Genomic DNA, 27,151 nt, shown 5'->3' on the forward strand with positions numbered 1-27,151 from the left:
ATTTAAAACCAGAGGATGTCAATGTAAGTTAATAGTAGGAGGTTTAGAAGGGATCTGAAAAAGAATTTTTGCACAGATGGATGGAATCTGAAACATTACTGAAGAGGTAGTGGAGGGAGGGACTCTTAAAACATTTCCACATGAATTTCCAAAGTTATGGATGAATTGATGGAAAATGAGATTGGAATTGGTAATCGTGAGGAAATCTGCAGATGCTGGAAATTCAAACAACACACACCAGCATTTTGTCGGAATTGGTAATAGTGGCTAAAGGACTGAACATGAGTTGAAGGGCCTATGTATGGGACAGTCATACAACAGGCCCCGCCATCCCCCTTTTTGCATGTTTGTCTTCTACTTCTGTTGAAAGGTGCTCAGATCGAAGAGACGATTTTTTTTCTCTCCCCTTCCCTGTTGATGCTACTTGGTTGGTTGGGTGATTTCTCCCGTCCTGTCCTCCCGGTCACCAGCCTCTGCGCTCTCTGCGGGTCCTCCCGGCCGCTAGGGGAGCCGCTGAGCCGCGCGAGCTTTCCTCCCGGGGGGAGGGGGCGGGGCCTGGGGAGCGAGGGCCGGGGGGTGGTGCCACGTCACTGGGCCGCTGCCTGCTGCGGAGATGCTGCCGGGTGCTCGTCGCGTCCTTCTTCAGGGGTCGGGGCCCGGGAGGTGGCAGCCGCTGCCGGGAAAAGCGCAGGACGGAGCCGCCTGGACTTCCGCGCGGTTGTCGCCGGCCTCACTCGGTCAGGAATCAATGGAGCGGTGAGCAAGGTGAAGTATTGCCTTCGTTTCAGCAGAACCGACAATTCCGTGTTGACAAGGACAATAATATTGAAATTTGCAGCCTTGGTATTAATACTGCACTATTGTGCTGTCATGAATAATAATGTCTTGAATGCTTGTACTGCATTACTGTAAACATTATTTAACAGCCCAATTAATAATATTGCAATATCCTAGTTGTATAATACTGCATTGCTTGAAATGATGCCTCACTTACTTTAATAACTGCATTGTCCTGATGAATATTACATTATTCTAAATAATATCACGTTGGCCTAAGTACTGCATTATGAATTTTTATTAAATTGTAAGCTGTATCAACAGGACCAGTTGTTTGCTTCCCATGTTTAATTGCCCTTAACACAAGGTGGTAGTCACTACAATGAACTGTGTGTGGTGGTCTTCAGTGAAGTGTTTCTCCAGTGTTAATCAGTTTGAAATCCGTGTATTTAAAACAAGCAGTGATGAAAGAATAGTGATAGATTTACAAGTTAGGATGATGTTCCTATACTCTTGCTGCTCTTGACCTATTTGGGGGGGGGGGGGGGGTGTTTAAAGCAGCCTCACTAACTTACTGCAGTACTTGTAGATGGTACACATGATGGCTAAGATGCTATCTGACATTCCGATCAAACAGGCTGTTGTGTCCTCAAAGGTGTAAGAGCTGTTTGAATATTGGAACTGGACTCTAGCAGGTAATGATTCTTTGGAGGTGTGGAGACTTGGCCACTGGGTATATTTAAGACAGAGGTCAGAGCAGATTTGGCATTACGGATTGTGGGGCTAATACAGGAAGCAACAGATCAGCCCTGATAATTTTGAACAGTGCAAAGGGTTGTACTATTGACTGCTTCTATTTATTATATTCTAATTAGTATTTTGTCACAATCTAAACTGTATCTTAATACTTCAGTGAAGACCAATATCTTGAATAGTGTGCTGGCTAAATCTCTTTTAAGAATAATAAATTCATTAATTTACCATTGCAGTGTATAATAATGTTATAAGACCAGAGTAATCCTGAATCCCTGCCTTGTTCCACCTGTTCACATCTGCCTTGATCTTCATTCTTCGCTTTCACCAAGCTGTTGTCTTCCCACCCAGTTTGTCTTTCAGATGTCTTCCTTTTCTCCCAAGGTCTCGTGCAGAAATTCTGTCCCATTTCTGATATTTGTATTTCTTAAATAAAGAAATCAAAAATCAGCTTTATTTGTCACATGCACATCAAAACATAGTGAAATGTGATGTTTTCATCAGCGACCAACACCGTCTGAGGATGTTTCTCCCACCAGACGCACAGTTGCCAAATTAAACCACATTTCCCCAGCCATGTAATCTCAAATGGTCCCTCTAATCAGACTGTTTTACTCAGCAGCAGCAAATTCTCGGAATCCCTTTAACTTGTTGTTTGTCTTCCAGAGAATAAGCTTTCTCTAAAGAATTCAAACCCGGCTTCTGTTTATTACATTTCTAATTTGCTTCCTCACTCTCTCCATCTTGTCCAACATTCTCTCCTGCCTCTGGCTTATCGTTGTGAGATTTCCACTGTGGCACTGAAGTTCTGAAAGGTGCTGTCTTCCATGTACCTTGTGTTTGCACTCTGTTGTTCCATGTCTAGATATGGTCAGGTTCTCCTGTAGTATTTTACTATGTCACAGTTGTCTCAGGTAGCAAAGATAATTCCAGAGGTCTTTGCTTTCTAGTGTCCCTGAGCCTATCTTTGTTTTATCTTCTCATTCAACAATGTATGACGTGGACCATTTTGTCAGTGAGACATTCAACTTTGCTCTATCGAGTCCATAACTTGTCCAGGCCACCAAATCAAACCTTAACTCGGGGTTCCCAACGTAATGTCTGTGGATCCCTTGCTTAATGACGTTGCTCTATGGCATAAAATGAAGCTTGGCAACCTCTGCTTTGGCCAAATTTCCCCTTGCTTTCCTGTTTCCTCAACATTTTGCCTTGGGGCCTACTCCTAATCCCTCCTTGGGGCCCAATATTAGCCCTTTCTCCAAAACTCGCCCGTGATACCGTGAGATGAGACCTCCAGGCAAGAAAAGCAATGGTTTTCAAAGTTCAAACATTATATAATATTTGATAATAAATTTATCTTACATTACCATATGCTACTTGAAGATTAATTTCATTTTCACGGGGGCACTCATCGTAGGCACAAAGAAATGCAGTAGAGTTATTTTTTTAAACTACACACAGATGGACAAACAATGACATGCAAAGGAAAGGAGCCTCTGCATTTGGCGCAATACCTGTCAGTCATAGCAAAGTACTGCCCAGAAATAGGCCCTTTGGCCCATCTAGTTCATGCTTAACTATTTAACCTGCCTACTCCCATTGACCCCTTTGTCCTTCCTTACCAGAGAAAAGAGAAATTTAAACAAAAAAAAAACTGCAAATGCTGGAATCGAAAATAAAAACATAAATGCTGGACATACTTCGGTCTGACATTAATTCTGTTTCCACAGATCCATTCTAACCTCCCTGAATATTTCCAGAATTTCCTGCTTTTATTTTAGATTTTAGAGAATTAGGTAGTAGTCTAGATTAGAGTATGTATTCAGTAGGATTTGTTAATATATTTCATACAGCACAGCTCAATGCTGTTTGGGAATATTCAGAAATAATAACCTGGAGAGTGCAGTGGTGGGTGTGTTCTAACATGCAGAACCTTTCTGTCCTTGCTGCCAAATCTTTCAGCATCTTTCACTGGAATCAAAAACCGCTGTGTTTTTGAATCTCCAGTCATATTCTGCTCCATCTGAGCACTGAAGCTGTCCCTGTTGAAGTTAATACAAAAAAAAGTCCTCTGCCTTTGGTGCAAAACTTCCCCTTGTCTGTCCTCACCTCTGCTGTAACAGTACCAACCTCAGAAGCCCCTGTCCATTAATTTTCTGGAAATGTCCATGCTGGTAGCTAGGCTATTTTGCTATGTGGCATTCCTCTTTCCCCTCAATCTTCAAGGAATCTTGTGCTTCCTTATTCACCAAGAGTATAATGTTAGGTTCTACGTGTACAAGATGGCCTTCATCTTCACTGCCTCCCCAAATGCATCTATCATTCCTCCACATCATTGCTCTCAAACTGTATATCTGGTAACTAGTATCTGCTTCAGACCCTATACCAAACACTGATACTGTCCTTTTTCCTGGTCCCTCTGTTGTTGAATGGCCTGAGTAGTCTTGATATCCCATTTGACCCTGAGCTAAGCTTCATGCATCAGAAATGTCACTTGCTTCCAGTCCTGGTAGATACTTTGCTTAGTGCCTCTGATCTACTGTGAAATATGACTTGCTGAAGCAAGTGCAACCACTGTCTCGCGTTTGGTGATGTGCTGTATTGAATAATGTAACTGCTGCATGGAATAAAGATGTTTAGTTGCTCTGAAGACTGTTATAACCTTGTGTTTTGGTATTACCAGATCAGATCACATTTAATCACTATGTTCTTGTGCAGTGTAGCTGAAAAATTCAGCATCTGAACCACTCTGCTCATCAGTCTAGCAGTGATGTGACTAGTGAGGTCGTTCTTTTCATGACTGTATTAATTGTCATGAGCAGCAAGCTGGAAATGCAACAATAGCTGACTGCTGTACATAAATTCTGAAAGGATTTCCTAATGTTGCTGTGGAAATGTTCTGATTTAATTAGTGTCCCTCTTGTCATGGACTTTTAACAATTTTAGCGATGTTGACTCAATACCTAACCTATGCATATTCTGGAATAGGTGCAAACGTTTCATTTGAAAAGAGATGAGAACAGTGAGGTTTTTATCAGTACAATGATCTAGGCTAATCTAGTTAAGGTGACCTTGGTAGCATTTGTTTGACTTCTGTTACAGTGATCATTGTGACCATGTAAATGTAGGATGGAATAGTTTACAGATGCAAATGTTAATAGTTCATATGCATACAAGCCTGATTTTAAAAACAAAGTGAAATGATTTTTGTCCCTTTCCAGATTACTGTTCCCTTTGTCTCGTATTTCCCTTCCAGATGCTATTCAATCTCTGAAACTAGTCCGAGTATCAGGTTGGGGTTGGAGTAACGTTCTTCCACCCCACCCCCCTGCCGTTATACATGAGGAGGAAGAAATCCAGATAAAGGCTGCCCCTTTTCCAGCTGCTAACAAACAAGGTGGCAAAGGCTCATCACCTTGTCATGTGCAATTGGCATTTGGGATCTTTCCATGTCTTTGCTTCATGTCCTTTATTGGTAGTGATAGGTTCGTGGGTACAAAACCTAATCACAGGCATCCTCATGGCACGGTCAGGTAACCACAACATATCATTGAACCCTTTCATAAAACACTCTCTCTCACTGAGACCCTGCCTCCTCTCCAGTTCATTGTGGATTTGTGCAGGGATCTATTTTCATCATGTCAGTAAATTCTTGGTGCTCTAACAAACTGAGAATCTATTTTCACTTGTGTTAAAATGGCCTTTTGCATTGGCAGAGTAGCTGAACAGGGTGATTTGAAACTCCAGTGTTTGCTCTGCTACAGCAGGGATTTCAGAAGATGTTTGTTGGCTGTAAATGTCTGTTGGTATCCTGTGACTATGGGTGATGATGTGTTTATAAGTGCAACGCAGTCTTATTTCCACATTTCCATGGGAAGCTTCCTGGGGGTGGGAAGAACTGCCTGTTAGTTAAAGCTTGCAGATCCTTCACATTAATCAGGAAATCAGAGGTAGCACAAAATATCCTAAAATCAGTTTCTCATTCTTTTGCCAAGTTAATGGAAGCAACCATAAAATTGGGTGTAGCCCCTTAAATATCATTCAGAGTGACGTTTATCTGGGTGCATTTGAAGATGGATGCAATAAAGGAAAAACATTTGGTCAAACATTGTCCCACATAATCTTTGATCCTGATGGTTATTCTCGGCAAATGTTGATCCAGTTTATTTTTAAAAAGATTTGCTTGGCTAGTAATTAACCAGTCATTCCACACACCTGCCAACATTTCTAATCTTAGTCAATACGTCAACTCTAATTCCATGCTGACTGCAAAAGATTAATGGCTTCTTTACCCAGGGTTTTAGAGTTATTTTCCAGTTTATTGTAATCTGTTTGGTAAAGGTGATTTAATCCATCCCCACTGAATTCCCAGTTGGGCTAATCGACATTATTATTATCAAGTACTTGGCTTTGTAGTCCTGTGCCTTGTTCCAGTAATCTAGATGATTTGAATAACAAGTCCAATAAGCAGCTTGGGGTGGAGTTTAAAAAATTAGTCTGAAATGTAGTATAATAGCCTCGTAACAGTACCTATACTGAAGGGCACACTATAAATCAAGATGTGGGGCTTGTCAAAAAGTACTGCAATCAAAGAGATGCTATATAAATTGGCAAAATGAAATTGGCAGTAGTAGCTTTCCACACATTCAAAGAATGATTTCTGAGAGTAACACTGGGGAACTCAGTGAGCAGACTATTTTAGCTTTGGCATTGAAATATGGTTAATTGATTTCTTCATAAAGAATCCCCCCAAGGAAAAAATGATTATACCACAGTAGAATTTCAAATTCAGTTTGAGAGTGTGAAACCTGTATCTGAAGATTGAGTTCTAATTTAAATAAAGGCAATTACAGTGGTATGAGGACAGAGTTGACTAAAGTAGATTGTTAAGGGATGAGATGTCAGATATTTGTAATTCCCAACAAAGATATTCAGTTGAGGAAGAAAGATTCCATAAGAGAAAGTTACACTGACTGTGGCTAACAAAGGAAATTGAGTATGGTATAAAATTAAAATGGTGTTCTCTCTTGGTCAGACTAATGGTTGACTAGAGAATTAGGATACTTTTTTAAACTAGCAAAGGATGACTAAAAATTGCAGAGGGAGAAGACAGAGTAGGGGAGCAAATAGAAGGTGGATAGTAAGGTTGCCACGGAGATGGTTTTATGTAGACTGAAGAAGAGTTGGCATTGATCTGATAGAGGTGTTTAAGAACCATGAAGGGCAGAGATAAGGTAGATCATAAACGTGAGAAGGTATGCAGATGCTAGAAATTCAAAGCAACACACACAATGCCAGTCAGGCAGCATCTATGGAAATGTTTCAGGCCAAGACCAGACTGAAGAAAGAAGGGGGAAGATACCAGCACAGAGGGGAAAACAGTGAAAGACAGTTTCACTGAACTCCTGTTGCAGAGAAGATTTAAACTTCAGGGTAGACATCTCTCGAAGAAGTAGCTGATCAGTCTGCCAAAGGTAGGGTAGAATAAATCTGGAGGGCAAAAGTGTAAGATGACAGGGGAAATATTTAAAGAGGCCCTAAGGGGCAAGATTTTTCTCAGCAGGGTGGTGAGTGTTGGAGCAAGCTGCTAGAGGAAGTGGTGGAGGCAGATACATTTACAACTTTTAAAAGACATGTAGACATCTTTATATACTGTACCTGCATGAATAGGATATGGGCCAAATGTAGATGAATGGGACCAGCTCGAGGTCTGTCATGTGCAGATGATAATAACTGATTATTTACAATCTTTTAATTTCAAGTCAGCCTGCTAAAGTTGAGGAAGAGATCCATTTTGATTTTTGTGTGTTCTCAAATGGCTGATGGGGCCAATGTGGCAACTTCAGACTTGTGTTAATAACATGGATCAAGTGACAGCCTACTGTGGACAAATTAGTTGACGATGCAATGAGTAGATCGGCAGGTTGTGAGGAGGAAGCAAGCAGACAGCCAAGGGCAAGTCAGTGGAAATGAAGATGACAGATTATAATGCAGGAAAATATTTAATCTACTTTGAGGAAGAAATAAAAAGTGGATTATTATTTGGAGTGAGATTAGAAAAAATGTTGCAGTACAAAGATCTGAAGGTTCTAATACTTGAAACGTTGGCATACAGAACAGATGATGAGGAAGCTAACAAAGTTGGCTTAAGTAGAACATAAGATGTAGAAGCAGACTTGGTCCATTTGGCCGATCAAATCTGCCCTGCCAATTCATCATGGCTGATCCAATTTTCCTGTTAGCTCCAATCTCCTGCCTTTTTCCTGTATCCCTTTGTGCTGACTGATCAAGAATATATCAGCCACTGTCTAAAATTTGCATAAACGTAATCTCTGCAGCTAACTGTGCAAACACATTCCTCAGACTTGCCACTCTCTGGCAAAAGAAATGCCCCCTCATCTGTTCTAAAAGGACACCCTCTATTCTAAGGCTTTATCATCTGGTCTTAGACTCTCCCACCATAGAAAACATCCTCCACATCCACTCTAACAAGGCCTTTCACCAATCAATAGGTTTTAATAAGGTCACCCCTCATTCTTCTGGATTCTAGTGAATACAGGCCTGGAGCCATCACTTGCCATATGACAAGCCATTTAATCCTGGAATCATTTTCATGAACTTACTTTGAACTCTCTCTAGTTTCAGTGATAATGGGCCCAATGCTGCTCTCAATACTCCAAGTGAAGCCTCGCCAGTGCTTTATAAAGTCTAACATTACATTGCTTTTATATTCTAGTCCTCTGAAATGAATGCTAATACAGGCAGTCCCCAGGTTATGTATGACTTCTGTTCCTGAGTCTGTCTTTAAGTCAGATTTGTACATACAATGGAGCAAGTACATCTGGTATTATTTAGCATCAGTTAGTAAAACGTTTGTCTTGGTATATGGTATATTTTACCTTTCTATGCATATAAAACACTTAAGAAACATATATATTCCAATAATTAAACCACTGTGTTGCTTAGTAATAATTGTAGCTTTCATCAGGGCAGGGCCTTTCACATGCTCCATTAAAATTGTTCCGATTGTTGACCAACTGTAGCCTGATGCTTTTCCAATGACCGATGGCATTTCACCACTTTCTAAATGTTTTATTATTTCCACCTTATTTTCAATCGCGATTGCTTCCCGTCAATGGAACAGAGAAACTGTGGGCGGTGGGTCCCAAGCTGCACTGTTTCCCGAGGTCTGCTGGGTCCTAAGAATCACCACACTGAATTCCCTGGGTCCTAAACTCCACCACACTGAGACAGGTTAAATGGGACAAGTGGGGGCTGTGCTGGGTTTGGATATTTGATCCTCCACAATATTCCACGTGGCAATTTAAACTGAAGGTGGCAGGTTTTTTTACGAGGTTGAGTTGCGAGCTTGACATCAACCTGGCATGGGAGCAGTCTGTCACTAAATTGAACTCGGGAACCTCTGTTCTTGAGCCCGGCGCTGATCTCACAGCGCCACCAGCTGACAGGAATGGGGGGGGGGGGGGGGAGGGGGAGGGGTGAATCTTATGAAGAAAAATTTAAGCCAAATACAAAGTTAAGCACCCAACACAGTGTCAACGGCAACGATTTAAAATGGTGTATGGTGTCGAGATCCAACTTAAAATTGCGGACGACATTCTCCTTCCTCGGTTCGTAAGTACGAGTTGTTCATAAGTTGGACGTTCGTAACTCTGGGACTACCTATATTGCATTGGCCTTCCTCACTCCAGACTCAACTTTCAAATTAACCTTTTTGTGCCTTTTTTTACTTTCTCCATTCATAACATGGTCTAACCTTTTTTTTTCTACCAAAGTGCATGACCATACACTTCCTGACACTACTCTATCTGCCATTTCTTCGCCCATTCTAAGTCCTTCTGTAGCCTCTAGAATCTTTTCTGTAATACTATGGGCTCATAGCTTGTTAAGCAGCCTTGTGTGTGTGACACCTTGTCAAAGGCCTTACGAAAATCCAAGTACACATCAGCAACCAATTCTCCTTTGTCTATCCTGCTTGTTTCATCAATGAATTCCAACAGATTTGTCAGGCAAGATTTTCCCTTGAAGAAATCATGCTGACTGCGGCCCAGTTTATCATGTGTCCCAGTATCGTGAGACCTCATCCTTAGTCTGACCTCAGTGGTTGGAGAGTCAATTATTAACTGGCCTAGAGTTTCCTTTCTTCTGCCTCTCTCCCTTCTTGAAGAGTGGAGTGACATTTGCAATATTCTAGTTCTTCTGGAACCATTCCAGAACTTAGTGATTCTTGAAAGATCATTACTAATGCCTCCACAATCTCTTCAGCCACCTTTCTCAGAACCCTGGTGTGTACATCATCTCGTCGAGGTGACTTACTTACTTGCAGATCTTTCAATTTCCCATGAACCTTTTCTAGAAATGGCAACTCCACACACTTAATGATATGGACACCTGGAACTTCCACATTCCTGTGTTACGTACCCCATAACTGGGTAACTTACCAGCAAAGATAGAGAGGTCCGTTGAAGTCTGATGGTACTATTTTTAACAGTATTTATTGGTTAAAAAGACACAAATAATATCAATGCAAACATACAGATAATATACGTAGTCAATACTAACTCTAAAAGTACGGGTATAATAATAATAATAAATAGCTCTATCGTTGTCTAAGGGATAATGTATTGTCTGATGGAAATATAAAAGTCACTTCAGTTCATTCAGGCTGCAGCTTTTGGTTGGAGAGAGAGATGGATTTTTAGAACTTGCCCTTTTTTTTTATGATGTTGATCCTTCGAAATTTCGTTGGTGGTGATCTCTTCTTTAGCTAAGCCGTCTTCCGTGGTAAGGCCTCAATCCCGGGCAACGGGAAAGGACACACGTGGGCCCTCCACCGGCTGTCGCTGTTAAACGTTGTCACGGGATTTCTAGCATTTCTCCTGGTGCGTCTAAAGGGATTGTTTCCCCAGACCCTCTTTTATCCTTACTCACGGGGTCTCAGATGTCAATCAGGTTGGGATGGTGCCATCCCTCAACCCAGCCCACTTTGGTCATTCCCTGAGGGCTTCCATGAAGTACAGTACACAGTTCCATCTCCAAGAGACAATGGCCGTTTCCTGTGGCTTTGTATCGCTGAGGGGCCAGGACATTCCAAACCCCTTTTGGATTCTGCGTGTCTTTATCTCATTTTCTGGGTCTCCTGACCTGAATTAATAGCATTCTTGTGATTCTCAAAAAGGAGGGGGCTACTTTGTACCCTTCGGCCCCTCCGAGTTGGGGCACAGGCGTAACACTTGCTAGTATCTTCCACAATGAAGACTGATGCAAAAGACTTGCTCAGTTTGTCTACCATTTCCTTGTTCTCCCATTACTACTCCAGCATAATTTTCCAGTGGTTTGATAACACCTCTCACCTGTCTTTTACACTTTGTGTCTGAAGAGACTTTTAGTATCTTAAACACCAAATACACTGCAGATGCTGTGGTCAAATCAACACGTACAAAAGCTGGATGAACTCAGCAGGTTGGGCAGCATCTGTTGAAATGTGCAGTCAGTGTTTCGGGCCGAGACCCTTCGTCAGGACTCTTCCCGTATCTTTTTCCATATCATTGGCTAGCTTTTGTATTCTATCTTTACCTGAATGACATTTTTTAGTGAGTATTAAATGGGGAAGTTCTGATTAAATTTTACATAGTTTAGATCTGGATGTGCTTGCATCTGTATACAGGCAGAAAAGGCAAGAGGAATTTCTCTGAAGACCCTGAATCTGTGGAATCCTCTATCCCAGACAGCTATGAAAGTGGGATTGACAGGCCTTTAAACACAGTGGGAATCACAGGGTGAGAGCAGGAAGATGATATTGAAGTTGAGGATTTTATTAATTGATGAAGCCAAATTGAGAGCTAATTGGTCTACTTGTACTCCTCCTGTTTCTTAGATTTTTATGCACAATTTCTTCCAAAACTGTTAAATATCTAATTGTAAATTAACAATTCAAAATGATAAACTGACTGTCAGACAATTTCAGGTTTCTAAGAACACTTGTTTTACAAATTGTGAACAAGGTTATTTAGTCAACTTCTCAGTGTTTTATTTCCCCGTCCCTTTGGCTAACTTTTAGTGATGTTATGCATATAAGCTGATACTAAAAAGGTTAATTTGGCAACAAGTAATTATCTTCAGAGCGATTACTAAGAGACTATGTTAAAAGGTGTGTGTTTGCTATAAAAGGTTAGTAACAAAAAGAAAAACTGATAATATGGAACAATCATGTTTTTCCTGTTATTAAATCACCTTTTTTTTTTCCCTCCCTGTAGCTGAAAGCACTCCAGAGATCCAAGCACCTTCACAATGAATCTAGCTCGACTTTTCTGTCGTCACAAAACAGCCCTTGGTATTGCCACTCTATCCTTGTTTGCACTGATGTTACTCTACTTGGCTAAATGCACCTCAGAGACATTGAAGTCTCCGGGCTTACCACATGGCGTGGAAAGACGAGCGGATGGTCAGGGTCACAGCAGAGCCAAAGGTCTCTCTGCCTTTCTCGTACTACTGATCACCACAGGCCCGAAGTACACCGAGAGGAGGAGCATCATCAGGAGCACGTGGCTGGCCAATCGGGACCCAGAAATACTCCCGTTCTTTGCCATCGGCACTAGTGGGCTTGCAGCAGAGGAAGTTCAAAACCTGGAGCAGGAAGACGGTCGGCATCACGATCTACTGCTGCTCCCAGACTTGAAGGACTCCTATGAGAACCTTACTAATAAGATTCTTCACATGTATGCATGGGTGGACCAAAATGTGGATTTTAAGTTTGTCCTGAAAGCAGATGATGACACTTTCGCTAGGTTGGATATCATTAAAGAAGAACTGAAGGCAAAGGAGCCTAAGAAACTGTACTGGGGTTTCTTCTCTGGACGAGGAAGAGTTAAGTCCACTGGAAAATGGAAGGAGAGCAATTGGGTACTGTGTGACTATTATTTGCCTTATGCTCTCGGGGGTGGGTATGTTCTATCTGCTGACTTGGTGCACTACATTCGAATTAACATTGATTATTTGAAGGTATGGCAGAGTGAGGATGTGTCATTGGGTACTTGGCTGGCGCCAGTTGATGTCAAGCGCCTGCACGACCCACGGTTTGACACGGAGTACAAATCGCGTGGCTGCAACAACAAGTACATTGTGACGCACAAGCAAAGTATTGAGGATATGCTGGAGAAACAGCAGACACTCCAGAGGGAAGGAAAACTGTGCAAAGAAGAGGTAAAAGTGAGACTCTCGTATATTTATGATTGGTATGTCCCACCATCCCAGTGCTGCCAGCGAAAAGATGGCATACCCTGATGAACAACTTGGCCCTGGCAAGGAGGAGTCAGCGAGACCTATTCAGAATGATGGAGCGGATGTCAACGCAGGAAATTTCTCAAAAAAGGGACTCCATCGCTTCTCAGTACTTTGGGAGCACATTGGTCTTTTGATTGCAAGTCTGAGATTTGCACTTGAATAAGTATTTTCTTCCAAAAAGCACAAAATTGCTGTTCTTCCTGATCAGAGTTGAGAATAGCACATTGTAGTGCCAAGGATTTGGTCCATGTCTAACTACCTTCATGGACAAAATTTGCATTTGCTCAATTTCTGGGTGCAAAAGGTGTCCTGAAGAATACCTGGTGTTCATTAATTGAACCAGTCACTACAGAGAGGCCCATGGGTCCTATTATACTTGTATTTAATTGCACAAGAGTCTAAAGCTCTGGAATTTGTCTAATTCAGCAACAGTAAATGTTAATATATTTGTGTGTATGCATCTGTATGTTAACTAACAATTTCTTCAGGTAAAAACCTTTGGCTTGGCTCTGAGCCTTGAATTTTGTCAATTTCTTCTGGTCCATTTATTATAAGTTTGAATTATCCCTTTTCTGACAGTAAAATTTGCTACAATTAAGATTGGTTTTTAGCTCAAAGCAACACATTGTCTTTTTAAAAAAAAAACAACTTGGAGGCAGGGATAACTTGCATTAAAATGTTACAATAGGGAAATATTATCAATATGTCCAACTAAATTTGCATGACAAATGCATTTTCGTGAATGTTGCTGTTGCATGATTTGCGGCATTATTCAGTTTTACTCTTTGACCAACTGCGGAATTGATTCATCTTTAAACTGCAGCTCTGCTGGACTTTGGGTTTTAGATGGGGGGGGGTACAATGGTTTGCAGTCTGAGATTTCACTCTCCCATAGAGTGTACTCAATTCTCTGGAAATGCAGGAATCCATAGTAAGAATCCTATTGTGTAGGGTTTGTGCTGTGATGGTTTTCATTGCATGGAATCATAAAATTCAAAAGGCTGATAATAGCTTGGGTAATTATGAAAATGTTATTGTCAAGTAGCATTTTGGGAACATTTTGATTCAAATATTTATAACAGGCTTGCTGAAGAGAACACGTGAAGACATAGCAACAATTTTTAAAAGCTAAGCACTTTCTATAACTTGTGTGGGTGCTAAATGATTTTTCAAAAATGTTGCAGTCTCACAGCATTTGGGAGGGTGCATCAGTTTGATGCAGGCTGAAATGAGTTTTTTATGACTGCTGGCAACGTCCAAAGATTGAAGTGTACTTTTCTTTCAGTAACACCTTTACTATTATCTAATCAAGAGTGTGCCCAAGTTGTAGTCCATTGACAGGTGCAATTGGAATCGTGAGTCCAATGCAGCAGATGACCAAGGAGCCGCAGCACAAAACCAGCACCAATTGAAAGTAAGATCTGGTCAGTTGCCCTTTCATTAGGCAGTGGGTAAACAGATGTGAACATGCTCCCTGTGAATGCCTAAACTGAGTTTACATGGAGTGCAGAACTCTGATCAGTGATCATTTCAAAAACATAGCTAGTAATTTTGTTGAAAGATGGGTGGCAACAGTATTTTGGTTTTTTTCATTCTCCTCCCCAATTTCGATCCAGAACCATCTAATAATTTTTTTTTGCTATTTTGATAACACTACTTGGCATAAATAAGGTATTTATTGATTAGTGGGGATACAATGAAGATGGCCAGGTTCAAGGGGAAAGGTTTTCCTTCAGAACAAAAATAGTTCTCAATAGGAGAAATGACGTGTGAACTAGTGGTACGGTATGTTTTACAAACCTTGTTGGAAGGAGCATTTTCCTTGAATGTAGATATTTGAGTTTTTAAAATTAAGGTTAATATTTGCTCTAAATGTGTTTTTGCTCCTCCAGGGAGGTTTTGTAAATATGGACCCAGTTCTCACTATTCAGGCTTTTGAAAATAAAGTATGTACCAATTTACCTTGTACACAGTCTTGAGCCAGCCAATGTACAATATACCTCCCATGTGGAGCTGTCATTCACTGTGCCATTAGTTTGAAATTTTCTCTCTGTAAAATAGAGTAAACTATAAGAGTGATAAAATCAAATGTAATTATTTATTTTCTGTGAAACCTGCAAATCATTTTGTAATTAAAATGCTGGTTAATTGTGCTTGATAAAACCTTCCATCCAGAATGACAACGAGAGAAGTAACATCTTTGCTAGTTGGATCACCTCATATTAAGCTTGCTGTGGATGTTTACCTTATTTGGGCATTACCTTTCTTTAATGCCTCTGACATTTCAGCAGAAATTGCCAATAGAGCTATTTCCCTTGCAAACACACCTCCATTCAGTGGAGGCTTTCGTATTTCAGCAGCTGTGCAGCATCTCTAATGCACTCTAAAGGATGATGATTTACTGGAGACAATGCCAAGATGTACACCATTGCTGTAACTTCCACCTGGAATCTCAGCAGAAAGGGAACAATGATGTGTTATGCTTGAGTGCTTCCATATATGGATTGTAATGGAGATTTTGCATCAAAGAATGCTGAGCTGAAAACTGATCTCTTGACAGATTTGTTGTGCATGAATGAGCTGTTGGAATTGGAACTCTTATTTCAGTTGGATTCAGTTTTTTTAAAACTATTAACCTTGCCTCTGTGTGCATGAGTTCTTGCTGTCTGCTGAAAATGCACACTTCCATTTTCAATTAATTGAAAAACCAGTACTTGAAGTTTTCCTTGGACATTCTCTATGTCTATTGTAGAGTTGTAGTAATGCATTTGAATTTTCAGTGTAGTAAAAGTATAGAAGGTTAATGGTGCATACCAATATTTAACCTTTAATGGTACCACAATTTGTGTATGCATTTCAATCCAGGGAAGGTAATAAATGCATTTTTAAAATATTCTCCTACATTATCAGTATTGTTCATTAATTAAAGTCAATGGTTCTGAACTGATTGAAAGTCCCACTTATTCACACTTAATGAAATGTTCCTTGCCCCACTAATGACTGACAGGGGCACAGAATGCTTAATTGTCAGAGTTGGGGCAGTTTGTGGATTGTCAGGGACTGGTAGCAGAACTTGGCAGTCAGGGCAGCTGATGTGCATTTTTTTTTTTGAAGATCAAACTAGATGCTGCATAAAGAAAACATGGAAAAGGAAGTTTTAAACCAGAAGCATGGTCTTTTTCTCAGGTTGGGAACTAGTGATTTTTAAAACACTGAAGTACTCTGTGATATACAATGAACTGATGCAGTTCCCAAACCTCAGAAATTAGTTACAATTTGTATATAAAGGAATACAACTGGACATACTTTCTAAGTTTAAAAATCCCATAGTTATCTAGTATCTTTGTATTTCTTTAGTGCTCATGCAGTTTATGAAGTCCTATCCAAGTTCTAATTTTGTCCCTAACATGTAATACCTCCTGTATTCAATTTATTTATTATTTAGATTTCACCCACACGCCCCCTTCCCAAATCTGTTGAATACTGCTGAGTTTCATGCCCTTCTGGGCTGTCGGCATGTTGCTCCTGCTGCTGTATACGTCACTCTGTATGGGATAGGAGGTCTGCCTGTGACCAGTGCATGGCCGTGACCAGCAGTCAGCTAAAACTATACCAACTTGCTATGCCCTTGGTTAGTTCCCTGTACTCTGGTCACTGTACTTGGGGGATGCAGTGTGAAGTAAATCTGCTTTGAAGCAAATTCTACAGACGTATTAATGTATTATGCAGTGACTTTTAATGAACAAATTTAAGATGTCATGCGTTGTCTGTTGGAAAATGTGACAATGATGTTTAAGTGTATGGTGATCAGTAATTAAAACATATACACTATGATGGTTATTTTTGTGTTTGGGTTTTCGTTATTCCTCTGGCTTTTCCTAGTGAACACCACTGCCACCTTAACCTTGAAGGCTGTGGGTATCTGATCCATTGGGGCAAGACAGTGTATTGAGGTCTATAGTGAAAATGTGTCTGGTTCTAAATGGCAGAACATGTCCATGGCACTTCAATTCCTAGTTAAATGGAGAAGCTCCAGCCAGCAGCCACAAGTGAAGCATTCCAGAGGATAGATTGTGCATTATAAGGCCCCCTAGATCTGTGTAGAACAATAAACACATTTGCCCCCCCCCCCCCCGACTTCCTTGCTTTCCTTCAGCACTTTGGGCCTGTTCAGTTTGATGGTGCTTATTTTGTCTCCGATATTTGACTATCAATGCTTTTGGTTTTGGCTTAATATCTTCCTTTACCACTTCCAGTTCATCTTTACCATCAAGTCTGTTTCTGATTGGGATGAATTTCTGCATTGCATTGAGATGGCTGTTTAGATATCTGCCACTGATCATCTACTAACTTCAGCCTCATTCCTCAGTTCGTCCTGGACAATTTTTCTGTCATACCTTTGTAATGTCCCTCAATGCTTTTGTGTATGTTGATAATGTATTGGGAATTTTACCATGTGATCATTACAATGTGATAATGACAATATCTCTTATTAATACTATCACATTTTAATACTACCATTGTATTTGACCAAAGCTAAAAGAACTGGATAAAAGGAATGGGAATGCTTCAGGAACCAGCAGCAGAAGACTAAATACCTAAAATGGAAGGGAGAAAAAAGATTGAGAGAAAAGTGTCAATCAAAGTGTTTGGCAATATATGGGGGGAGAAAATAGGATAGTTGAGAGTAAAATGTTGCGAAGTGAGACTAGGGAAACAAAGAAATGGGAGATAATTTAAACTGATATTTTGTATTGGAGGACATTGCAAATATTAGATGGGCTGGCTTCAAATAGGAAGAAAACTTTGAACAGTGCCCATCACAAAGGCCAATGTTTTGGAAAACTGTTGGGACTAAAGGCAGTCAGGACCTGATAACCTCCATCCAAATAGTTTAAAGGAAGTGTTTTAAAAACTTTAAATACCACAAATTGCTTTTTCTTTGCTTGCATTTTCCTCCCTAACGTGGTCCATCTCTAATTGTATCCTACATCAATATCTTTATTTCTGGAGGTGCTAGTGAACAATAGACCTATAATTCTACCTTGGCTACCTTCATTCTTACTCCATTTACAGTGTGTTCTATTCCAATGTACCATTTTCTTTGCTTTCACCCACATCAGTGATTTTAATTTGCTTTTTTTTCTTTGAATAACAATTCTCTACCACTAGTTGTAGGGCCTTCAACCAAATCCTTTGCTGTTCCACGGCTTGATCTCCTTCCCCCTCACTCACAGCTTTCTCCTGACTCCAGTTTCTACCCTACTGCCCTTCAGATTCAGTGAGCCAACCAACATCATTTCCAAAGTGATGCTACAATTGTGGGCGGTGGGAAGAATCATTGCTCGGATCTATTGCTCAGTCACCTATCGAATCCGATCTTAACCCCTTTCTGTGAAATTCCAGAAATGCAGTACCTGCTGTTTTAAACAACACACACAAAATGCTGGTGGAAAACAGCAGGCCAGGCAGCATCTATAAGGAGAAGCGCTGTTGATGTTTCAGGCCGAGACCCTTCATCAGGACTAACTGAAAGGAAAGATAGTAAGAGATTTGAAAGTAGTGGGGGGAGGGGGAAACCTGAGTTTGGATTAATTTTGACAGTAGAGGAGGCCATGGATAGACATATCAGAATGGGAATGGGACGTGGAATTAAGATGTGTGGCCACTGGGAGATCCTGCTTTCTCTGGCGGACTGAGCGTAGGTGTTCAGCGAAACTCCGGTTGGAGGAACAACACCTTGTATACTGGCTGGGTAGCCTCCAACCTGATGGCATGAACATTGATTTCTCTAACTTCTGTTAATGCCCTTCCCCTTCTTACCCCATCCCTGACATGTTTAGTTGTTTGCCTGTTCTCCATCTCCCTCTGGTGCTTCCCCCTCCCCCCCTCTTTCTCCCGAGGCCTCCCGTCCCATGATCCTTTCCCTTCTCCAGCTCTGTATCACTTTTGCCAATCACCTTTCCAGCTCTTAGCTTCATCCCTCCGGTCTTCTATCATTTCGCATTTCCCCCTCCCCCCACTACTTTCAAATCTCTTACTATGTTTCCTTTCAGTTGGTCTTGATGAAGGGTCTCGGCCCAAAACGTCGACAGTGCTTCTCCTTATAGATGCTGCCTGGCCTGCTGTGTTCCACCAGCATTTTGTGTTGTTTGAATTTACAGCATCTGCAGATTTCCTCATGTTGTACCTGCTGTTTTATTTTGTTTCCCACCAGTCACAGCCATAATCAGATTTTGCTGGTGAAACGTTATTTTTCTTGGCAAGCAGTGAATATTGTGTTATTAATTATGTTGTAACTTCTAATTGAAAGATGTAGCGACAATGTAGATAACTCACTAGACTAGTATCCAAATGATCAAGACTAGTGATCTAGAGATGATTATTTCAAATCCCACTGTGGGAGTTGAGTAGTTAAATTCTGACAATTAAGTACATTTGGAATGTGTATGTATGTATATGTCCTAGTGATCATGTTTGCACAATTAAATGTGCTCATGTGACGATATCCATGCAGGAACAAAAACTGTTGTCACTGCCTGATTTAACCCATATGTCAACCCAGTTTTATCAATGTGCTAGTCTCTTAATTGTCCTCTGAAATTGTCTAGTCATTTAGGGCCACTTAAAGATGGGCATAAATACTGGCCTCAAAGGAGCCATCCACAATTTGAGAAATAAAAATGAAGAAACTTAAGGCAGATTGGTTGACCATTTTACAAAACTCCTCTTTTCAGTCTGCAGTTGTGATGCAACCAGTCTAGTGTAGCTTTTAATGTGGCCCTCAATCTTTCTGCCCATGGTCTCCTATCTTGCTCCATTGGAACACTTGTAAACTTCCCATTTGTTCTTTCTTCCCTTCTTTCTTCACACATATTGATTTTTAATCAAGACGCAAGGGATCACAGATGCTGGAATCTGGAGCAACAAGCAATCTGCTGGAGGAACTCGGGCAATCGAGTAGCAGCAGTGGGAGGAAGGAATTTTTTTTAATGATGTGGGTCCAGCATAGAAAGTGGAAAGGGAGTCCATCTCGTGCCTCTATTCTCAGTTCTGATTCAGAATTTTGAACAGAAACACTGAATTTATTTCCTTCTAACAATGCTGCCTGACCTGCTGAGTTCCTACAGCAGATTGTTACTTCCAGTTTTTCTATTTTTTTACCCCACAATTTGATGAAGGATGTAAACCTGAAACATCTTTCTATTCAGATTCTGCTGAGCATTTTGGATGCTATCTGTAATGTTTTCTCAGCCACCAACAAGGATCAGTGCTTTTTACCCAGAAGAAATGTTATTGTCAAATCCAATAGCTAACATTATTCATTTGAGTTTTTATACAAATACATGTTGCTACACTAAATTATTCAAATACCTGCTTTTATGCACTTTGGGTAAGAAATTCCCATGCCCACACAAAAAAGACTGCTGAAAATTGAAATTAATCTAAAATGGATTGATATTGAATGTTTTTAAAGCTCTCATCTCTGACAAAGCTATTGTCCTTTCTTTGGTGTTCTGAGTTTTAGCATTTTTTCCTCTCTACCATAAATCTCTCCAAACGGTATTAAAAAGTAATACACCACTTAAAATTTGTCTACAGGCATTTTAAACTCACTAGTCTGGCAAACAACAGTATTTGTTTACTCACTGAAGCGTCATATTTCACAATATTTGCTTTTCCTGTAGTCATGCTATTTACAGAGTTGATGCTTGCATTTTGTCCTTATTGAAATTTTTGATGACCTACAACTGCAATGACAAAGCTATTTGTGTGGCTTGACTGCTTTAACCACAACAGTCTAATTGCAATCAGCTTTCAAGCCTCGGAATCACTGCAGGCAGCTTCTGCCAATCTTTGCCACTTTTCATAGCATTGTGGAAGTAACACAAACCCCTTACTCAAGGAGAGGAAACTTCCTCCCCACAGACATATTCCTGCATTGCACCCTTCAGACACTGCACCAAGACCTCCCTGGCAACTTCCTGCCAAGGGTCCCTAGAGGATCTCCATAGCCATGTACATTAATATTCTGCCAGAAGTGAAAAGTACAGGTGACCAAAATGCATTATTCTTTACAAAATGCCTAGGACATCTCACTGGGGAAAACTCTGCCACACCCTTCATGAAATTATCTATTCACCCAGAAGTGGGAAGAGTGTATTGTTAAGTTGCTCCTTTAAGAGCTGGCTGCAAAGATGGTTTATACTGTCCAATGAGGGGGGGACTTGATAGAGGTATTTAAAATTATCAGGGGAATAGAGAGAGTTGACGTGGATAGGCTTTTTCCATTGAGAGTAGGGGAGATTCAAATAAGAGGACATGGGTTGAGACGGGGGGCAAAAGATTATGGGTAGCATGAGGGGGAATTTCTTTACTCAGTGGTAGCTGTGTGGAATGAGCTTCCAGTAGAAGTGGTAGAGGCAGGTTCAGTATTGTCATTTAAAGCAAAATAGGATAGGTATATGGACAGGAAAGGAATGGAGGATTACGGGCTGAGTGTAGGTAGGTGGGACTAGGTGAGAGTAAGCATTTGGCACGGACTAGAAGGGCTGAGATGGCCTGTTTCGGTGCTGTTACGGTTATATGTTAAGGTTGGCAAGGTCCAACAACACGTCAGCAGGGAATGTGGTGTTGAAACTGGCAATTTCAGTGCAGTAGCACACAATGCTGGCCTATAATCCTTAAAGTTGGGGTCTTGTACTTTTTGCAACTTTGACAGTCTGGTCAGCGTGTCCTCAGCAGAGTTTTAACTCCAAAAACAGCACAGAGCAATTTCCAGACCACTGTTACTTCCCACTGCTCGGAACTATTGGTAGGAGTGCGCTGGGCCAGCCTTGACTTCTAAGAATGATCTCTTAACCTTAACCTATTAGTGCAGATGCCTCAGACACTGAGGTTAGTAAGATGATGTATACGTGTGAACAGTACAGCAGAAAAAAAGTTACTGCACCAACAGTTGCTGAGTATTAACCACTGGAAGAGAGAGAAATAAAGAAAGTGGCACACTATCTTTAACATAATATCTGTTGGAGTCCTGGCAGACCCAGAGCTTTCCAGGGGACTAAATCTGTGTGAAGTACATCCAGCTGCAGCTCCTTGATGACTGTGTTAGGGATCTGGTGCAGCAGCTTTATGACCTTGTACGGACAAGTGAGGAGATCATTGATCTGAGTTGCAGGGAAGTAGCACCCCTAAGTTGCAGGAGGCGGGTAGCTGGGTGACTCAGTAGAAGGAATGGGACGGTGAACAGGCATTTGGTGCAGAGCACCCCTGTGGCCATTCCCCTCAATAAGTATACTGTTTTGATTGCTGTTGTGGGAGGATGACCTTTTGGGGAATTCTACAGAGATCAAGTTACTGGCACTGAGCACAGGTCCGTGGTGCAGAAGTGAGAGGGGAGTGGTAGTAATAGGGGACTCAATCATTAGAGGATCAGACAGGAACTTCTGTAGTCGTGAATGGGACACCCAAATGGTATGTTGCCTCACAGGTGTCAGGGTCAAGGATGTCTCGAATCGCACTCACAGTGTTTTGGAGAGGGAGGGAGAGCAGCCAGATGTCTTGGTACATAGGAAGGAAAAGCAAAGAGGTCCTGGAGAGAGAATTTAGAGAGCTAGGCAGAAAGCTGAGAAGCAAGACCTCTATGGTAGTAATTTCTGGATTGCTACCTCTGCCACACGCCAGTGAGGGTAGAAACAAGATGATTTGGAGATAAAAGCGTGGCTGAGAAGCTGGTGCGGGGGACATTGTGGGAGGCATGACCTGTACGAAAGGGATTGGCTACACCTGAACCCAAGGGGGACCACTATTCTCGTGTGCAGGTTTGTTAGAGCTGTTGGGAAGGGTTGAAACTAATTGGGTAGAGGGATGGGACCAGAGTGAAGGGGCTTGGGATAGGGCAGATGGTAAAAAGCAAAGATAATGTGCAGTCAGACTGTCAGGAAGGGCAGCAGATGATAGGGCAAAACTACAACCATCAGTGCATTAGGGATGCAGAATCAAAAAAGGTAGCAAATACAGTACTCAGTGTTAAACCTCAATGCACAGAATATAAGAAATAAGGTGGATGATCTTGTTGCACTTTTACAGATTGTCTGGTATGATGTGACCACCATTGAATTGTGGCTGAAGAGTGGTTGTAGTTGGGAACTGAATGTCCAGGGTTACACATTGCATCAGGGATAGGAAGGTAGGCAGAAGGGGTGGCGTGGCTCTGCTAAAAAGAATGGCATCAAATCATTAGAAAGATGTGACATAGGATCGGAAGATGCTAAACCCTTGTGGGTTGAGTTAAGAAACTGCAGGGGTAAAAGAATCCTGATGGCAGTTGTATACAAGCCTCCAAACCTTTAGATGGGATGTGGACTACAGATTACAGCGAGAAATAGAAAAGACATGTCAAAAGGACAATGTTTTGATAGTCATGGGAGATTTTAACATGTTGGTAGGTTGGGAAAATCAGGTTGGAAATTGATCTCAAAAGGGGGAATTTGTTGATTGCCTATGAGATGGCTTCTTAGAGCAGTTTGTCATTGAGTCTACTAGGGGATTTGGTGTTATGTAATGAACCGGAGATGATTAGGGAGTTTAAGGTAAAGAAACCCTTGGGAGACAGTGATCACAATATGAGTGAGTTCAACTTGAAATTTGATAGGGAGAAAGTAAAGTCTGACGTAGCAGTATTTCAGTGGAGAAAAGAAAATTACAATGGTATGAAAGAGGAGTTGGCCAAAGTAAATTGGAAGGAGATGCTGGCAGAGATGATAGCAAAACAGTAATAGCTTAAGCTTCTGGGGAAAAATGAGAAAGGTGCAGGAAATACTCAAAAACAAGAAATACTCAAATGGCAAAATAGTACAACTGTGGCTAACAAGAGTAGTCAAAACTAATGTAAAGCAAAAGACAGGGCATACAACAAAGCAAAAATTAGCAGGAAAATAGAGGTTTGGGAAACTTAAAAACCTACAGAAAGCAACTACAAGAATCATCAAGAGGGAAGAGATGAAATATGAAAGCAAGTCAGCAAACAATATCAAGGTGGATAGAAAAGGTTTTTTCAAGTACACAAAAAAAATAAAAGGAAGATGAGAGTGGGTACAGGACCACTAGAAAATGAGGCCAGAGAAATAATAACGAGGGACAAGGAGATGGCAGATGAGTGTTTTGCATGCATCACTCTTCAATTGGAAGCGTTTAACAGTGTGCCAGATGTGAAAGGGTGTGAGGGCAAGAGAAGTGGGTGCAGTTACTATTACAAGGGAGATGATGTTCAAAAAGCTGAAGGACCTAAGGGTACATAAGTCACCTGGGCCAGATGAACTGCACCCTATGGTTCTGAAGGAGGTAGTGGTAGAGATTGTGGAAGCATTAGTAATGATCTTTCAAAGGTCATCGGACTCTGGCATGGTGGGAGAGGACTGGAAGATTGCAAATGTCACTCCACTCTTTAAGAAAGGAGGAAGGCAGCAGTAAGGAAATTATAGACCTGTTAGCCTGACCTCAGTGGTTGGGAAGATGTTGGAGTCAATTAAGGATGAGGTTATGGAGTACTTGGTGATGCAGGACAAGATGTGACAAAGTCAGCATGGTTTCCTTCAGGGAAAAACTTGCCTGATGAACCTGTTGGAATTCTTTGAGGAGATTACAAGTAGGATAGACAAAGGGGATGCAGTGGCTGTTGTATATTTGGATTTTCAGAAGGCCTTTGACAAGGTGCCACACATGATGCTGCTTACCAAGTTAAGAGCCCATGGGGTTATGGGAAGGTTACTAGCACGGTTAGAGCATTAGCTGATTGGTAAGAGACAGTGGGTGGGAATGAAAGGATCCTTTTCTGAGTGGCAGCCAGTGAGAAGTGGTGTTGCGCAGGTGTCAGTGTTGGGGCTGCTTCTTTTTATGCTGTATATCAATGATTTAGATGATGGAATAGATAGCAGATGATACAAAGATTGGTGGAGGGGCAGGTAGTGTTGAGGAAACAGGAAGGTTGCAGAAGGACTTGGACAGAGTGGAAGAATGAGCAAGAAAGTGGCAAATAAAATATAATGTTTGAAAATCCATAGTCATGCACTTTAGTAGTAGAAATAAATGTGCAGACTATTTTCTAAATGGGGAGAAAATCCAAAAATCTGAGTTGCAAAGGGACTTGGGAGTCCTTGTGCAGAACACTCTAAAGGTTAACTTGTAGGTGGAGTCGGTGGTGAGGAAGATAAATGCAATGTTGGCATTCTTTTCAAGAGGTCTGGAATATAAGAGCAGGGATGCGATGCAGAGGCTTTATAAGGCATTGGTGAGGCCTTACCTTGAGAAGTGAGAACAGTTTTGGGCTCCCTATCTCAGAAAATATGTGCTGACATTAGAGGGGGTTCAGAGGAGGTTCACAAGGCTAGTTCTGGGAATGAAAGGGTTATCGTATGAGGAATGTTTGATGGCCTGTACTCGCTGAAATTTAGGATGAGAGGGGATCTCTTTGTCTAGGCCTTTTAACATTTGAAAGGTTTTAGAGTAGATGTGGTAAGGGTATTTCCCATGGTGGGAGAATCCATTTAAAACAGATGCCGAGAAATTTCTTTAGCCAGAGGGTGAATTTGTGGAATTTGTTACCACAGGCAGCTGTGGAGGCCAGGTTGTTGGGTGTATTGGAGGCAGAGATTAATAGGTTCTTGACTGGCCACTACATTGAAAATTAAAGCAAGAAGGCTAGGGAGAGGAGCTGAGGAGGGGTAAAAAAGGATTAGCCATGATTGAATGGCAGAGCAGACTCGATGGGCCAAATGGCCTAATTCTGCTCCCATGTCTTATGGTCTAAGTGGACTTGAAATATCTAAAGATCGAACTATATAGTTAAAACTATAGATGGGTAAAAAGCGATAATTTAAAGTCCCTAGTTGCGGCACGGTAGCGTACTGGTTAGCACAACACGTAACAGTACCGGGGATCCAGGTTCGGTTCCCACTACTGTCTGTAAGGAGTTTATATGTTCTCCCCTTGACCGCTTGGGTTTCCTCTGCTTGCTCTGGCTTCCTCCCACAGTCCGAAGACGTACCGGGTGGTAGGTTAATTGGTCATTGTATATTGTCCCATGATTAGGCTTGGGTTAAATCTGGGGTTTGTTGGGTGGCAGAGCTCAAAGTGCCTATTCCACACTGTAAGAAACAATTTCAACATCCAAGCTCCATTGGCAGTATAAGAAACTTCTGAGTCAGTAAGGCTGTGTGTCATTTCCATAGATGCTGCCTGACCTGCTGAGCTCCTCCAGCATTTTGGAAGCATTGCTCTGGATTTCCAGCATCTGCAGAATGTCTTGTGTTTACAAATACTGTGGGGAGCGCCTTGACTGTAAAGACACCAGTGATTCAAGATGATGAGTCACAGAAGTGTATGAAAACATGGAAAGAAATTAGTAAGTACTCTCACCCAACCTCAGTGGAAAAAGCCTGCTTGTATTTATCATATCTAAACCCTTCATAATTTTGTATTCTTCTATCAAATTTCCCCTCAATCTTCTATGTTCTAGGGAATAAAGTCCCAACCTATTCAACCTTTCCCTCTAACTCAGATCCTCATGTCCCTTGTAAGTTTCCTCTGCACTCTTTCCTGTGGGGAGGTGACCCAAACTGTACACAATACTCCAAATTAGGCCTCACCAACATCTTATACAATTTCAACATAAAGTCCCAACTCCTGTACTGAAATACATTGATTTATGAAGGCCAATTTAGAACTTTAGAAAGAGCAGCCTAGCTTATCCAATCTCTCTTTATAACAAAGGCCCTCCAGTCTCAGCAACATTTGTTGATCTGCACTCTCTGTAGCTTAATCACATCATTCCTACAGGATTCTAACTAACGATCTGTACAACTGTAACCAGACATTCCAGTTCCTATTCTGAATGCCTCCAGCAACCATACAATACGCCTTCTTCATCAACTTGTCCACTTTTGTTAAAACTATCAGGGAACTACACTGATGCCATGGCCAAGAAAGATCATTACTGCCTCTACTTCCTCAGGAGGCTAAAGAAGTTATCCTTTGAGCCTCCCTTTTTTTTAATTGATGCATCCTATCCAGACGCATCTTGGCTTGGTATGGTAACTGCTCTGCCCACATCCACAAGAAAATGCAGTGAGTTGTGGACACAGCCCAGCACCCCATGGTAACCAGTCTCCCCACCTTGCATTCTGTCCATACTTCTCACTGCCTCGGTGAAGCAGCCAGCGCAATCAATGATCCCACCCACCTCAGACCTTCTCTCTTCTTACCCCTCCCATCAAGCAGAAGATACAAAGGGCTGGAAGCACATACCACCAGGCTC

General features: G+C 41.4%; 1 protein-coding gene and 1 long non-coding RNA gene across 3 annotated transcripts in view; one reads left to right on the top strand and one right to left on the bottom strand.

Annotated features, from left to right (window-relative positions):
• The window catches only part of LOC132382124 (uncharacterized), a 31,814-nt gene extending 15,146 nt beyond the window's left edge, over positions 1–16,668 (bottom strand). For both annotated transcript variants that reach the window (XR_009508214.1, XR_009508215.1), the window contains exons 1-2: positions 14,797–16,668; positions 1,759–1,956 (exon numbers count right to left, since the gene is read on the bottom strand). This is a non-coding gene — a long non-coding RNA (uncharacterized LOC132382124). The remainder of the gene's footprint in view (positions 1–1,758; positions 1,957–14,796) is intronic.
• Positions 579–13,342, top strand: b3galt6 (UDP-Gal:betaGal beta 1,3-galactosyltransferase polypeptide 6). The gene is made up of 2 exons (XM_059952010.1): positions 579–765; positions 11,808–13,342. Exon 2 carries the CDS (start codon positions 11,842–11,844, stop codon positions 12,832–12,834), a length of 993 nt encoding a protein of 330 aa, XP_059807993.1. The 5' UTR covers positions 579–765; positions 11,808–11,841; the 3' UTR covers positions 12,835–13,342.
• Positions 16,669–27,151: the final 10,483 nt, after the last annotated feature.

This window comes from Hypanus sabinus, chromosome 27 (assembly GCF_030144855.1).
Source record: "Hypanus sabinus isolate sHypSab1 chromosome 27, sHypSab1.hap1, whole genome shotgun sequence".
In the NCBI taxonomy this organism is placed as follows: domain Eukaryota; kingdom Metazoa; phylum Chordata; class Chondrichthyes; order Myliobatiformes; family Dasyatidae; genus Hypanus; species Hypanus sabinus.